General features: G+C 34.1%; 1 protein-coding gene across 1 annotated transcript in view; it reads left to right on the top strand.

Moving 5' to 3' along the window:
- The first annotated feature begins 836 nt into the window (after nt 1-836).
- Nucleotides 837-14,384, top strand: part of LOC150105576 (ATP-binding cassette sub-family C member 1-like) — a 36,770-nt gene continuing 23,222 nt past the window's right edge. The window contains exons 1-8 of the mRNA XM_090394923.1: nt 837-1,019; nt 5,990-6,166; nt 6,301-6,426; nt 10,737-10,874; nt 10,991-11,101; nt 11,598-11,659; nt 11,769-11,885; nt 12,512-12,691. Coding sequence (XP_090251049.1) covers nt 978-1,019; nt 5,990-6,166; nt 6,301-6,426; nt 10,737-10,874; nt 10,991-11,101; nt 11,598-11,659; nt 11,769-11,885; nt 12,512-12,691 — 953 coding nt within the window. The 5' untranslated portion in view covers nt 837-977. The remainder of the gene's footprint in view (nt 1,020-5,989; nt 6,167-6,300; nt 6,427-10,736; nt 10,875-10,990; nt 11,102-11,597; nt 11,660-11,768; nt 11,886-12,511; nt 12,692-14,384) is intronic.

Genomic DNA, 14,384 nt, shown 5'->3' with positions numbered 1-14,384 from the left:
TTCATCTTCCGTTTGATTTATCATTATTATATCAATTCATATGTTTTACGAATAGTTCTTGCTCTGTGAGTAGGTTCAAACACATTCGATGAAAATGTATAAGATAAAGGCACGCATGATTTTTCATTAAAACGTTTAAGTCACCTAACTTAATCTTAATACAGAATATAGCGAATTGATATATCTATGTATGACGGAGTTGGAAACAAACTGCTGGACCTTTTTTCTCTTGCTTCTTGAAATATATTAAAAGTAGCTCAAATGCATTACTTAATTTCCATTGACTATCCTAAGGCATGTCTGATATTCCACGGGATACACTACCCTTCATAAAAAAACAAAGCTGAATGGGGGAAAAAAAAGTTTAAACTCTTATAGAATTAAATGTGCATACAACCAGACACCAATCGATTCTAATGATGCATCAACGTATGATGATAATAATAAAAAAAAAAAAAAACCTCGCAGTCAAGATATTTATTTAGCATCGGCGGGTTCCCAACTAGGTTTTTGCTGAAGGGCATCTTGGACTCAGCTAACGATCAATGACTAGTGTGTCTCAATTAACACTTTTTTTTTTTTTAATTCCTCGCTTTACTTTTCTTGGTTCTCCGTCAATTCCCCACGTTCCTTCCTCCCCCCCCTCCCTTTTTTTTTTTTTCTTTTCTTCCTGGGCCTCTTGCATTGTCTACCGCACAACGGTACGCAATAGACGCTACGGTTGAGTGGCTACATGTGCCGTCACGCGACCTTCTGAAGCGACACGATAAGGCAGCGGCAAGGCTCGACATTATCCGGTACCGAAGCATTCTTTTCCGACATTGATTAGCTCGTGCATCGGTGGTAACCCAAGACGGCAGCCGCCTTCTCTTTTTTTCCCTAGTTCTTACAGATGACCAAAAAAGGTGTTTTTATTCCGGCTGGCTGTTCAGGGTTTCAAAAAACAAAACCGTAAACTCCAGTTCAAGGTTTGAGACATGGGAAGCCGGACACAAAGCTTTTGCGCAACTCCACTGTGGGTGAGTATTTCCGTTTTCTGCTCAACACTGGCCGTGTGGTCTAATAAAGCCTTAGGCGATAGCGGTACACGTTCGATAAACGAAGCGGCGCTGCCGGCTAAGAGAAATGAGTCCTTAAATATGTTGCTCGTAATATTAAATATTTATTATTCATGCATAAATGGTTTGGAAATGTGAAATGAAATTTCAGTTATATTTCGTACACTTGGAGTACTTACCTTTTGCGAGTTTTGTACATTTCTAGTATGCAACGTTTATTTTGTACAGTATCGGTTATGTATGATCCAACCTATATTTTATTGTCGAAAATAATTATGATTTTACTACTATTAATAATTGTTAATTTAATTTTCATATTGAAAAAACATCACGCATCTGTTCTATCAGGTTTCTTCCTTACCAACCTATTTCGAAATGGAATCGTCCAGGTATTGATAGTAACTACCACCTGGATGAAAACTGCAATGCAAAATACATATACCACGCAAACTTCCTTTGCCTATTAAGCTACGGATCTAATACACACTGACGTATACTTAGAGTAAATTAGAATTTTACACAACTTTATTATTAACTTGAAATTGCTCTTAATTATACGTTATTTAAAAAAACACACTAGATAAAATGTGCGTGTTAAAGTACGAAAGGGAAATAACGATATATGAACTTTATAATGAAATTGTCCTATTAATTCTGTTTGGTTGTAAATGGAGGACGTTACTACTTGCAAATGACTCACTTAACACCTGTAGCATAATTGCAAATACACAGTGATGGGTGATGCAATAAGATTTCAGCATTTTTGCATCAAAATAAAAAATGATTTAGCTCACCAAAAAATACATATCTTTAAAGCTTCCGTTTAAATATTTGGATTGTTTCCGAATTTAAAAGTAAACTAATGACGTGTGACCATCTCTTTGTGATGCGGGTTTGCTTCGTGAAAACCCCAATAGGGAAACCATTCTATCTCCATATGATACTGGTTAACTCAAGTTTCATTTGAAACGTGCTTATAGAAAATTCTTCTCTTCCTAGACACGATTCGAACCAGATCTTTCTAACTAAAAGGTCCCTTTGGTTTGGTGGTATATGATTAATTCGAATCTTCTATCCGGTCTCTGAAGGCTTATGTGGTTGAAGATGCTATTATTAATGTATCTGCATACCATAATAAAATTTGTTTCACATTGAAGCATTATACTTAGTCACAAATTGCATTCTGCTTTAAGATAACTAATTTCAATATTATAATTGTTTTAATCACAACTAATCATTGGTTGGCCAGAAGCAATATACTTGGCATTCGTTTAAATGCCATTATTATTACAACTAGCAGTACTTTTTTAATAGTCCAACTAGTTTCCATAATCCTAAATTAGAACCACCCATTATTCAAATAAACATTCGCGGTGAATGCTCAGATCAAAGATGTTCATTCTGTACGTATAGCACTGATGATGTAGCTTAGGAGCCGCGACACCCTTTGATCTGAATGACCTTAGTTCGATTCCCGTTTTAGTACGAAAGGAATATTTATTAAGACGTTTCAACTAAAGACGTTCATATTTTCATAATGCAACTCATTCATTTCACATAACGAATATAGCAAAACTGAACGAGTTGTTGCCATTTGGTAAACTGAGTATAACAATGTTGACCAGAAGGGGGGGGGGGAGAGAATCATATTATGCCTTACTTTTTCTTTTTTGTATTACATTTAGAATGTTGATTTTTTTTCCTTTTTTATATTAGCTTTTTTATTTATTAGAATGTGTTAACTTTAGCGTGTCGCTACTGGTTTACATTGTTAACATAAGACTATTTCTTCTTGTATGCAGCTAATTGGGAATGATGCTCGATATAATTACACTGCCCTTATAGCCTTAGTTACTTCCACCGTAATTCTAACCAGCAGCATCTAAGGAACCTTCCAAGTGTATAAATGTTTCTTGAATATTTTTAGAACTCTAGCTCGTTAGTAGTTAACGATATCTCTCTGTGCCAAGCAACTACAATAATCAGAAAACGAAAAGTAAAGCCTTTTATCTAAGTAATCAACTATGGTTTCTGATCCGAATTTATTGCTTAAAAAAAATACACCTACAAGTACTGAAAAGTTGCTAACTTTCCTACTCTTAACACTTTTGTTTTGAATCGATAACATTATTATTATGCACTGCTATCGATGTTATAATTTGAAAAGCCTTTATAAAGGTTGTCGGTGTCTTTGTAAAAGAGCTGGATATTTATCTTGTCATTGCACGTAAATAAAACTGGTTGAATATGATCTGAAACATTATGACGAACTCCTGCAGTCTGAATTAAGCTTTGCATGCAGCATGTACAGTTACAGGCCGGGGTACAGTAAGAGAAAGAAACGCCGCTATTAAATGCTCAGTTGTTTTTGAACGATGATCGACGCAACTAAGATTATGATGTCTGCTAATTGCGCGTGGCCAAATAACTTGGCTTCTTTGAAAATCTTCTAAATACTATGATAAATAAGGCGGTTAAATCCTATTTGCATATTGTATGTATTATGACTGTCAATTGCATATGTTCTTCTGACCTTGCGTGTTTTGAAGGATGAAAATATAAAGACCTGCTAACTCACCCTCAGCTGTTAACCCCCCCCCCCCCCCGATAAAGGTTCTTCCCACCGGATTCGAATCCAGTAGTCTTTCGAACCAAAAAGGGATGACTGAGCTCCGGAGTCTACTGTTGGATGCATATGGACCAGTTTTTTAACTGGTTGGCTCTTGTCCAGCACATGAATCAAAAAATTAACCGGTGTATCGAATGTCATGGGGAAAATTGCTTAAAAAACAAAGACAGTGCAAATGGAAGGGAGTTTTTTGTTTTACGTTTCAGTATGTAGTTAGAAACTTCAAGTCTTTTTTTGGACTTTTGCGAACCAAAATTCAAAAGTTTTTATTCGTTAGATTTCAATAACGGATGTTATTCAAATCTAACGATTTGATTTGTTTTTCTTCGAATTTAACGATTTGTTTTTCTTCGACTTTACAGTACTGAATCAGTTTTGCAACTGGACGGATGTTTTCCTGTAAATAAGACTGCGCTAATTTTTTTTTCTTTCCCGCAATGCTTTATTTGATTGAAAGAACTGAGAAAAGAGTTTTTTCGGTCAAATAAAAACGAAATGTGTTATATGCAGAAAAGTCAGTCAAGGGATCGAAGCTTTAAGCTTTTAAGCAAAATTTAAGCTATTTGTGATCATTCTGTTTTATACGTATATAAAAATTATTGAATACATATATAAATTAATTTACATAATTTATAATAACGCTTGTTCATTCATCCCGACTTCAGATAATCTTTGCATAATAGCAATACACAGACCTAGGAGACTACGGAAATAAGGCTTAACCGCGCTATTTTGCAATTTTGGTTTAGAAGGCCTGTATGTACGGTGAGGACCAACAAGCGTAAAACACAACAGAATAGAAACCACTATCAAAATTTTATCTCCATGTGGGCATACTTTTTATCTATAAGAAAGTTATCATCCGCAGTACTTCCTCCCTGATTTTGCTTCAAGTCTGAATCGGGCATGTCAATTCCTAATTTTATCTCTGTTACCATGACAACCAAAGTTTACACCTAGATTGTTTGATACGGATTATTTTGACTTTGAAAATTTGATAACCGATTTTGAAACATTAAAATATATTTTTCCGTTTGGTCTCTAATATATGAAAATATAATGAATTTAATAATATAAATTTCGTTAATGAATACATTATTAAGTAAAATACACTAAAATCTCTCAAGTAGCAAAGCATCATATTATTATAAAAATCATTGTTTGTAGTATTTTCATAATTTCAAAATTTCTCTTGGTTTAAATGGATTTGAAAGTGGCATAAAGAACAAAACATGAAACTAAATTTCCAATAGTTTATGTACATGGCAACATGTACACTAAACTATTGGACGAAATTTACGAAACAATGAGAAAAACTTCGTGGATATACGAAGAAGACACTGAATTGGCGGGGAGGGGGATAAATTCCACTAAATGATTTTTTCGTATTCTAGTTAATTCTATTTGTGAAAATTAATATTTTTAGTTATTATTCGGATTTACTTCGTAATTTTGCGATACCATCCTCAACTCAGTCTATACATTAAGTGTTGTAACGACTCCTTATCCATATGGCATTAAAGTGTTTGTGAGAAATATAAATATGATTAACAGGCTTCTTTTTAGCTACTGTAGCTAACCTAAAGACAATCACAAACAACAGAATCGCCTTACAAATAAGATTCATTCAAACTACAGTTTCATCATTCAGTCTTTACCTCCTCCAATTTCAAAAAGTTATCCCAAAATTTTCATAAAAAACTGGCAATCAGTGTTGTCTGATATATATATATATATATATATATATATATATATATATATATATATATATATATATACATCGCAAACACCCCAAAGCGTGTTACGGTGGAATGGGGTACGGAAGGAAAATAAATGTCAAAGAGAAAACGCTTCCTAATATGGCGCGTACCATCGTTGTGTAATGTTTGGTAAGCGAACAAAAGTCGTAGGTAATTAGCGTGTATTTCAAGGACAACTATAAACTAATACTCTATATCATTATTTGTTACGAAATTTTTACTAGTGGAGAGGTGGTGGAATTTAGAATTCTAGAAATGTCTTTAATCCACCAGTGGTGCTATTGGTTTTCAACCTTTCGTAGGTGAGAAGCTACATTAAAAATTATCGGCACGAAAACTATTATGACCATTACTAACAGATTTCTGAAGATCTGTGATTAGGCAGTATGAAATTTGTAATATTTTTCACCATTTTAACATTTTTTTTATTCATATATGCGGGTATGAGAGGATGTAATAATGTTATTATACGTAATTACTTCTTTTTTTTTTTTCTTGAAGAGTTCTCTGCATAATGTATATTTTATCTTGATTCCTTCCAGGATCTGGATATCACATGGTATTCAGATGATCCTGATTTCACCCCTTGCTTTCAAAATACTGTACTCATATGGATTCCTTACGGGTTTCTATGGCTGGTAGCAATGGCAGAAATTTGGCTAACTCGTCCAACCCACAAGAAACCGCTACCTTATTCCTGTCTCAATACAACTAAACTGGTATGTAAGAAAATATTAAGTAATTTCTCTAATTCAATGATTAATAGCTGTTTTTGTAATAAAAAATAATTTAACGTTATTCATATTTCCTGTGCTGTTGATAACAGGACATTTACGATATTTTATTATTTCAGATTCTGACTTTCCTTCTTTTAATTCTCTGTGTGTCCGAATTATATTATAAAGTTAGTCGCAGTGTGATGTCTCATTATGTTTCCGTGGCTTACATTTTAACTGCCGCCATAAAAAGTATATCATTCGTAAGTATGACTACAAAATTTTATCCCTTTGTTTATAAGCACTTGGATTATCCGAGAAATCCTAATTTTGAAATTAAGTACAATGGCGTGTGTTTGTCATTTCACGTCTTAAAATTTAAAAAACAGTGGTGTACTTATGCAGCCACCAGATATTTCACTGTGTAATTTAAATTAATAAGATATTTCACTGAGCATTTAAAATTCACTTAAATTTGCAAACCAAAGAAGAAATTCAATGATGTCTTGATTTTATTTTAAATTTTAACTGATAATAAGTTTTTGATTCAGTCAATTTTTGAATTATGAGAACTTCAGAAAGTATATAAAAGAAGCTTAGAAGTATATAAAAAAGACTCTTTTTTATATACTTCTAAGCTGTGGGCAGGCCATAATATGGGTTTAGAATTGCATATCTGATTTCATTACAGTTTCATGTTAATTGTAAGACCAGATGGACATATTTTGCCAGATTGGCTTCATCAGCATCACAAAAAAAAAGCCATTGTAAGTGCATTATACGAAATTCGTAATGCATTAGCCCAGAATACAAGTTCATCTTATCGACTACACTATGTTTTCAACGTCCGTGACGCGAGACAGGAGTTTTACTTGTGCGCTGATTGTCGACCACGCTGTTGTTAACCCCTTTATAACCCATAACAGATCATTTAAGATCAACCCTGATTTCTCTTGCACGAGAATGGGCACACATAACTTCACTCGATTCTTTGAACCTTTTTTAACTATTGCAAGAAAAAATAAGCCAGTTTTTGTTGCCTACCAATTTCAAATTTTCGATGTATCTAATAAACTAGGTTTAATCAGACTATTTTAAAATATTTACAGCAAACGAAAAAAATAAGGCCTTTTTATATACATAATTGACAGTTTACATGACACAGGCACGAAGTCGGCTACACTCCCCGAATGTCATTTCTTTTTATCCCATATTGCCTGTTTGGTTAGAGTATCCGCTCTCTACTTAGCAGACTGGGTTCAAATCCCTCCAATTGAAAAGATCCTTTGAAAAACTGACAGAGCCAAAACGAGAGAGAGTTGGTGACCGAATAGTCATCAAAGGTGCAGTATCTATATGAATATAAAGAGTCACATTAAATTTTTAAGTATATTTGTAAACCTATTTTTAATATCAGAAATTCTTCGTTCTATAATATACTTGCGCAATGTCGCAGGCATTAAAACGAGGTATTTTTCACCCGAATACGATACTGCCAAAAATATTAATCTTAATGCTGTAGTCGTTCAGTTTGCATTTATGAAAGCAAAAAATATCTAACCATTATTAAAAATAAAGTTCACAAGTGCAGTTTTCACGACTAATTTTGTTTGTATTATAAATATGAGAAGAAAAATTGTCTACTTTATAATTTCATTGGGAGGAAAGCATAATATTCAAATTTGTCTAGGTCTCGCAAATACATTTACTCAGCTCTTTTCACTGACAGATCCTTCCCCGCCCCTGCAGTCCCATTACACTAGGCTCTGGAACAACAGGTTATACGTATCACGATTTATAGTAGAAGCGAAAGAAAACCGAAAAAGGCTCTGCGGCCACTTTAGCATAGCTGTCAGTGATGCAGTCCACCCCAGCCCTCTTCCTTAGAGAAGGTCCTTAAGAGAGCTCTGAGAGCAACGTACGAGTTTCAATAGCTCTTCACCGAATGAACGAAACGGGAAAAATAACCATTTGCTCAAATGTTGGGTGTGCTAAATAAAGAGAAGGCACCTAAGAAATCGAGAAACAAGGGTTAATCACTTAGTCGCAATATATAATACTTTTGTATGCCAAAATATTTCAACTAAACCAGCATTTGTAGACGAGTCGTTTGCTAGAGCTGCTTAAAATCCCTTTCACGAATATTTCGTCTGGTAATTCATAAAACTGGTCAGCGGCTTCGCTGAGCACTTGTTTTCCCCCTCATCTCAATACACACAATTCATTTTCCCTTCCCGAAATTGTTTAGAAATTTTTACTCGAAATTTTGTGATAATATGGTGTTTCGAAGATTACGCTGCTTTATAAGGGAGAATTGCAACACTTATGTTCTGTGCTCAACTACAAAAATGTGCGTGTGTGAAATTTGGTTGTGTTATTTGAGCTTAAAATCTAAAGTAAGTGACTTCTGTCCAGGTGTTGTTTCACTTACCTTTAATAAGAAAATTTGATAATTTGTCTTCCAGTCAGTTACCCGGTCTCACGATGACTGGAAACTCAGGATTTTCATCAAACAAAACAGCAAAACGAACACATACAAGTAACCGAATGGCCTCCTAATTCGTAGTTGCTTCGGCAGTAATTCCAAACAACCCATCTTAACTCTGCTCAGATCCAGATTGCTGTTGGCATTAATATTATAACTGACTTTTTTTGTTTTTATGCGTTCTATTCAAAATAATCTATTCCGGTATTAATATGATGTTAGTAACGGCTATTCCGTATCCAGACAGAAATCTACAGCAGTTATTTTCCGTTATTATCAGCCCCCCCCCCTTCATTTTATTGTTGCATTTTCTGCTCTATTGATCATACCTCAGCAAGAACCAGAGGCTTTTTTGTAAGTTTCTCTTCTAATAATTCAAAGAATTCTTTTTTTTTTTTTTCCGTAACAATCGCTGGCGTAACACAGTTGAATGAATTTGAGTTATTTCTGTCTGTGGCACAAATAAGTATATTGTCCAGTTTTTTTTTCTACATCCCTCTTCTTTTGAAATTGTTATAAAAAACAATCTCGCTGACAGATATTGTCAACCTGTAGTTCATTATTTACCAAAATAAAGTGCCAAAAGGTTTCAATTCCGCGATGTAAAATTATATAAATTAAATGGATATTAAATCCAACATAATTTCAGAGTCGAATACAGAAACTAAAAAGTTTCATATTTGAACATTGACTGGAAAGCTTGCGGGAACACTACGAGTTTCCCCTAGCCAAACCCTTGCGGGAATACATTCGTCGCCATACTACGAGTTGCCCTAGCCGACCCTAATAGCAAGCACGCACGCCGAAGAGCCCGTATATTTGCCTACTACAAAGACCAGTGAAACCTTATCAAAATGGACCAATAGTAGGCGAATATACGGGCGCTTCGGCGTGCGTGCTTGCTATTAGGTTCGGCTACGGCAACTCGTAGTATTCCAGCAAGCTCTCCGGTCAACTTTCAAATACGAAACTTTTATAGTTTCTGTATTCGGCTCTGAAATTATGTTGGATTTAATATCCACTTAACTTATGTAGTTCATTATACCGTGAAGAGGCTAAGGATTAGATATTGCAGAAACACTGATATAGAGACTAAACATGGTATGTTTTTAAAAAATATTTCAGAACTTCAGAGAGCAGGACGGTGGTCTCACATCGGACGATATACCCCACCTAAACACATTCATAGACATCCACAATGGGATTCGTATCTACAGCCCCTGAGAGCAAAGATGCAATCCATTCGGCCTATCGAGCCATCTTTGTTTCTCTCATTCAGGAAATTTTCTTATTGTTATCAACCTTCTAGAATACTTAAGATCATCTAGGGAGGCAACGGCAATAACCCCACGAATTATCAAAATTCCTTACTTTTCAAATGTATTCGTGAATGATTTATGCTCTTGTGAAAGAAAAATCGGGTAGCTGGAGGATAACTATTTCCTTAGCCAAGTATCTACTAACTCACTGGAAAATAAATCGAATAGCAGTTTTATCGTATATCGAGTAATCGGCACTGTGACCAAACCGATAATTCAAGATTCCACGACAGATGGGATTTATTTGAATTTTTACATGCATATTTATACAGAACACTGGGAAAAGTCTCGTCCATCAGCCATGAAATCTGGTATGAGATTACTTGATATGTCGCACAGACAGCCATTCATCTTTGTCTGTAATTCTATGCATTTGTTCAGGTTCCCAAATCACCTTACTGTTGTTGAAATAAACCTAACGAAATTAGAGGGTTATTCACATTATCTCTAATATAACTTAATAATTCCTTATCAAGTTGCTTTTTCACACACTTATTCATGTTAGAAGAGCTATAAAATCTCTTTTGGAAATAAAGATTTCCGTATTATGTAAACCTTCGAATATCTTATATGATCAATCAAGGTTTACTCTATATCAATCTGATATAGAGTAACGCTATGTCTAGATCCTACTCAGGAAAATGTATTATTATCATGTTATGAGCAGCAAATAAAATTTTAATTAATTAAAGATCAATACTTCATTATTATGGCAGATGCGAGAGTGAAAGTGGATTTTCATTTAACAAATATGAGTTTGTTTTTTCAGGTATTGGTGTTGTTCCTACAAGGAAGGGACATAAAAAGGGGGAAAAGGTCATCTGTTATACTTTTCATTTTCTGGCTGCTTTTATCTCTGTGTGGTACCATCACGTATCATTCGGTTCTAAGGAAAACGTTTGCTAAAGTAAGAAAGTCATCTTAGTAAAGAATTTTTTGTGAGATATTTTGTAAACAGAAAGCTAAAAGCGATAACTGAACACACACACACACTTTGATCATTTTATTTATTTTATCTTCCAGGACGTTTACGGGGTGAATGAAACTGAATACGTACTCACCATGCTCTTCTTCCCTCTGATTATATGCCAGTTTCTGTTTTCCGGTTTTGGTGAAGCGTGGACGAATAAGCAGGTAAATGATTGTGTCCACTTCGAAAATCATTGATCACCTGTTTTATTGATCACGAACACATGTTATATTAATTGTCTGAGAGTGGCATATAGCTTGTTTGTTCTGGATTTAGTTAGTGCCACCTTTGAGTCACGTAATTGGGTTCAGATAATAAAATTCTACACGTTAAACACGTAATTTGTATCTGCATGAAAAGAAAAAAAAAATCAAACAAAAGAATTGAAACTGAAAGAGCTTCATAAACTGGCAAGCAGGTACTTCAAGACGCGATTATGACATAATGAAACTTTATTAACTTTTATTTTTCTGCATTTAAGTCTTTATACACGTTCATAGCCAAATTCCTAATACTTATAAATATTTTAATTAAACTAGCTTTCCGAGTAATACAACAGTATTTTTTATTTATTATTTTTAATCACATAATTGCTGAAGTCCAGTTCTTTTTTTACTCCCCCTATTATCAATGTAATATGAATGTCGTTCTGTGTTATAGGCCGAACCTGCTCTGTCTGATGAATCCTTTATGTCCCGTGTGGTCTTTGCTTGGGCAGACAAGTAAGTTATAGACTTTCATTTGTGTGTTGCTTTGATCTGTGAAATTCATCAAGTCAGCACAATTTGTTTCTGTTGATGATCGCTGTTAATATTTTTTTCCCTTTTACAGATATGTATTTTATGGTTTTCGTCATAATTTAAGAAATGAAGACCTTCCTACGCTACCTAATTATCTGACTTCAGACTATGTGTTTCGTAAGCTAGAGGCACGCTGGAAAAAGAAATTGTGAGTGAAAGATCCTTTTAAATCTTCATTCTATAATTGTAAACTGGAATATTTCTGTTCTGAAACATTCCAACACTACAAAAAAAAAAGAAAAAAAGTCAGTAATAATAAAATACTCCTGTACGCCATTCATACATCTACACATACACATTACGCAAGAAAATCACGTGATCTATTTAAGCAGAGCACTTATTAAGTACTTATTTCTTTTCCCTTACACGCATCCAGGTAGCACAAATACTAACTAAATTTGCTTTGTAATATATTTATGCCAAAAACAAAGGTTGCGTGATTAGTCTGATAAATATCCCCCCCACTTTTTTTTTCTTCCTTGATATATCATTTAAAGAAAATTATAAGATCCGTACCACATTCCTGTAAATGCAAGCATTACTTCCCGACTAATAATGGGAGTATTATCTGCCGTTATTCTGTATTAAACTGAATATTTTCAACCGCGCATCCTAGTTAATTTAAAGGTATTCCGACTCTTAAGGGAAAATTTCCAGTAGCAATGTAAGCGAAAGAAAAGGCTTTATTGTTGAATGATAATCTATAATATCATTTACAGTGATTGCTTTCTTATATTTGTACTAAATTCCCATTTTTTCCCCTTTTCTATATAGGCATAAATGTTCTCCAGAGCCAACTACTCCCTTACCTGACCACGAAGAAGTAACCGTAAAAACTAAGCAACCATCAATAGCTTGGGTGTTAGCGAAGAGTTTTTGGCCTTTGCTAAGTGTGGCTGCAGTGTTGGAACTGTTATTTGGTCTCACCAGATTACTTCCACCTCTGTTGCTTGAGTAAGTGCTGTGTTCAAATACTTACCGATGTAGATAGTTTTATTGTGATTCTACTGAGTAGATATTGATTATCCTTATTGTACAAGAGCCAATCTTTGACTTAGAATAATAACATCGATGATATCTGGTAATTGGTAACAGTAAAACTTTGACTGAATAATATGAGGTATCTTTACTTCGTCCGCCATTTAAAAAAAGGCCTCAATATTTGTTCTCGTTGGTTACTTTTTTTTTGGGCGAAATTATTTTATTTACGAAATACTAAAGGTTTACTTTATTTTTCTGTGAGGAGCTTTTTAAACATCTAGTTTAGTTAAATTAATTTAGCCTAAAATGACAGTTTGATTAAATATGCACATGCTCCATCAGAAAATGAATGAACCACTCGAACTTAATTTGAAAATCCGAGTAACTATTACAAAGCCACCACAGCTCAGTTGGTATAGACGATACCCTTTCATTGGAAAGACCTGGATTCGAATCTCGTTTAGGGCCGTGTATGAGATCTTCTCAGATTAAGGTAAGTTAAACTGTCTCGTACGGAGATGTGGGGTTTCTCTCCCGAAATCTGAAGTAGTTCCTCCCGCAAAACAGGCAAACTAGTCCAAAAAAAATTCTATCTTCAATGTTTGCGAATTGCAAATTCGCAAACAGTGAAGATAGAATTAACTGCCCCATCATGAACAGTATTAAGTTCAAAAGAAGCCAAGTTACTTGGGCGTAACACGAAAGTCAACGCTTGTCAGTCCACAACTTTCATGTTGTGAAAGTTTTGGGCCAATAGTGCACCTGTTTAAGAAGCAGTGGTTCTTTTTTTTTTATTAAATAATTCTAGTTTCCTTAAATTCTTGAAGACAAAAGTTATAGTTATTCAGCATCTCTCCGCTGTAGGATTTTAATTCAGAGATTGCTTTAAGAATATTGGCTTGACACTCGCATAACGAAATTGGTTAGAAATTTTAGCTTTATTAAGTGAAAGCCAAATCTGCGTAGGAAACTTGGAAGTTAATGTTAATATCTCCATCTGTATTTATGCATATTTTAATAATAATGCTAATTAGCATTTTAGTTCTTTCATCTTCCAAGGTTATATATGGAATTTAATAATAACCTGCACACTCAGATTTCTCACTTTAAACGATAGTTTCAACCGACTTGTTTCCTTTGACGATTATGCAAATAATTTCGTTAGTTTTGTGGTTAGGAGAAGTCAAACTGTGAAGTTAAAGCTTTGCATGTAGAAGTCCCTCTCCTAGTTTTAGGTAGAAGGTTCCTTTGATATTCTTGGTTGCATATTAATATTGAATACTAATCTTTTGTTTATTGAATTACAGGAACATAACTGTTCAGATGGATTTATTTCTTCAATTCACAGGCCTTGAAAGTTTGTGCTTTATCAACCTGTTTGCAGTGTAAATAGCTTAAATTTAAACATTATTCACGGATTGTATTTTTAATAACTGAGTCCTTATGGTTATGACATTATTTTTTATCTGAAAATATTTATACTTTGTTTAATATAACGAAAAATTTTATATCATGTAAGCTATTTTAATAAGTGATGGACAATGTCAAAATAAGTAAATAAAATCTCGATATTTTTCCATCGAATAACGACTCAAACAACTCTAAACTTATAAAAAAAAATAAAAATTAAGTGAAAAAAATAAGAGATAATTACAGAACAAACTGT

Source organism: Typopeltis vanoorti, chromosome 6, assembly GCF_054136105.1.
Source record: "Typopeltis vanoorti isolate ZY-2024b chromosome 6, IOZ_Tvanoo_1.0, whole genome shotgun sequence".
Lineage (NCBI taxonomy): Eukaryota > Metazoa > Arthropoda > Arachnida > Uropygi > Thelyphonidae > Typopeltis > Typopeltis vanoorti.
The sequence above is the reverse complement of the archived record's forward strand: the minus strand, read 5'-3'. Positions and strand labels throughout refer to the sequence as shown.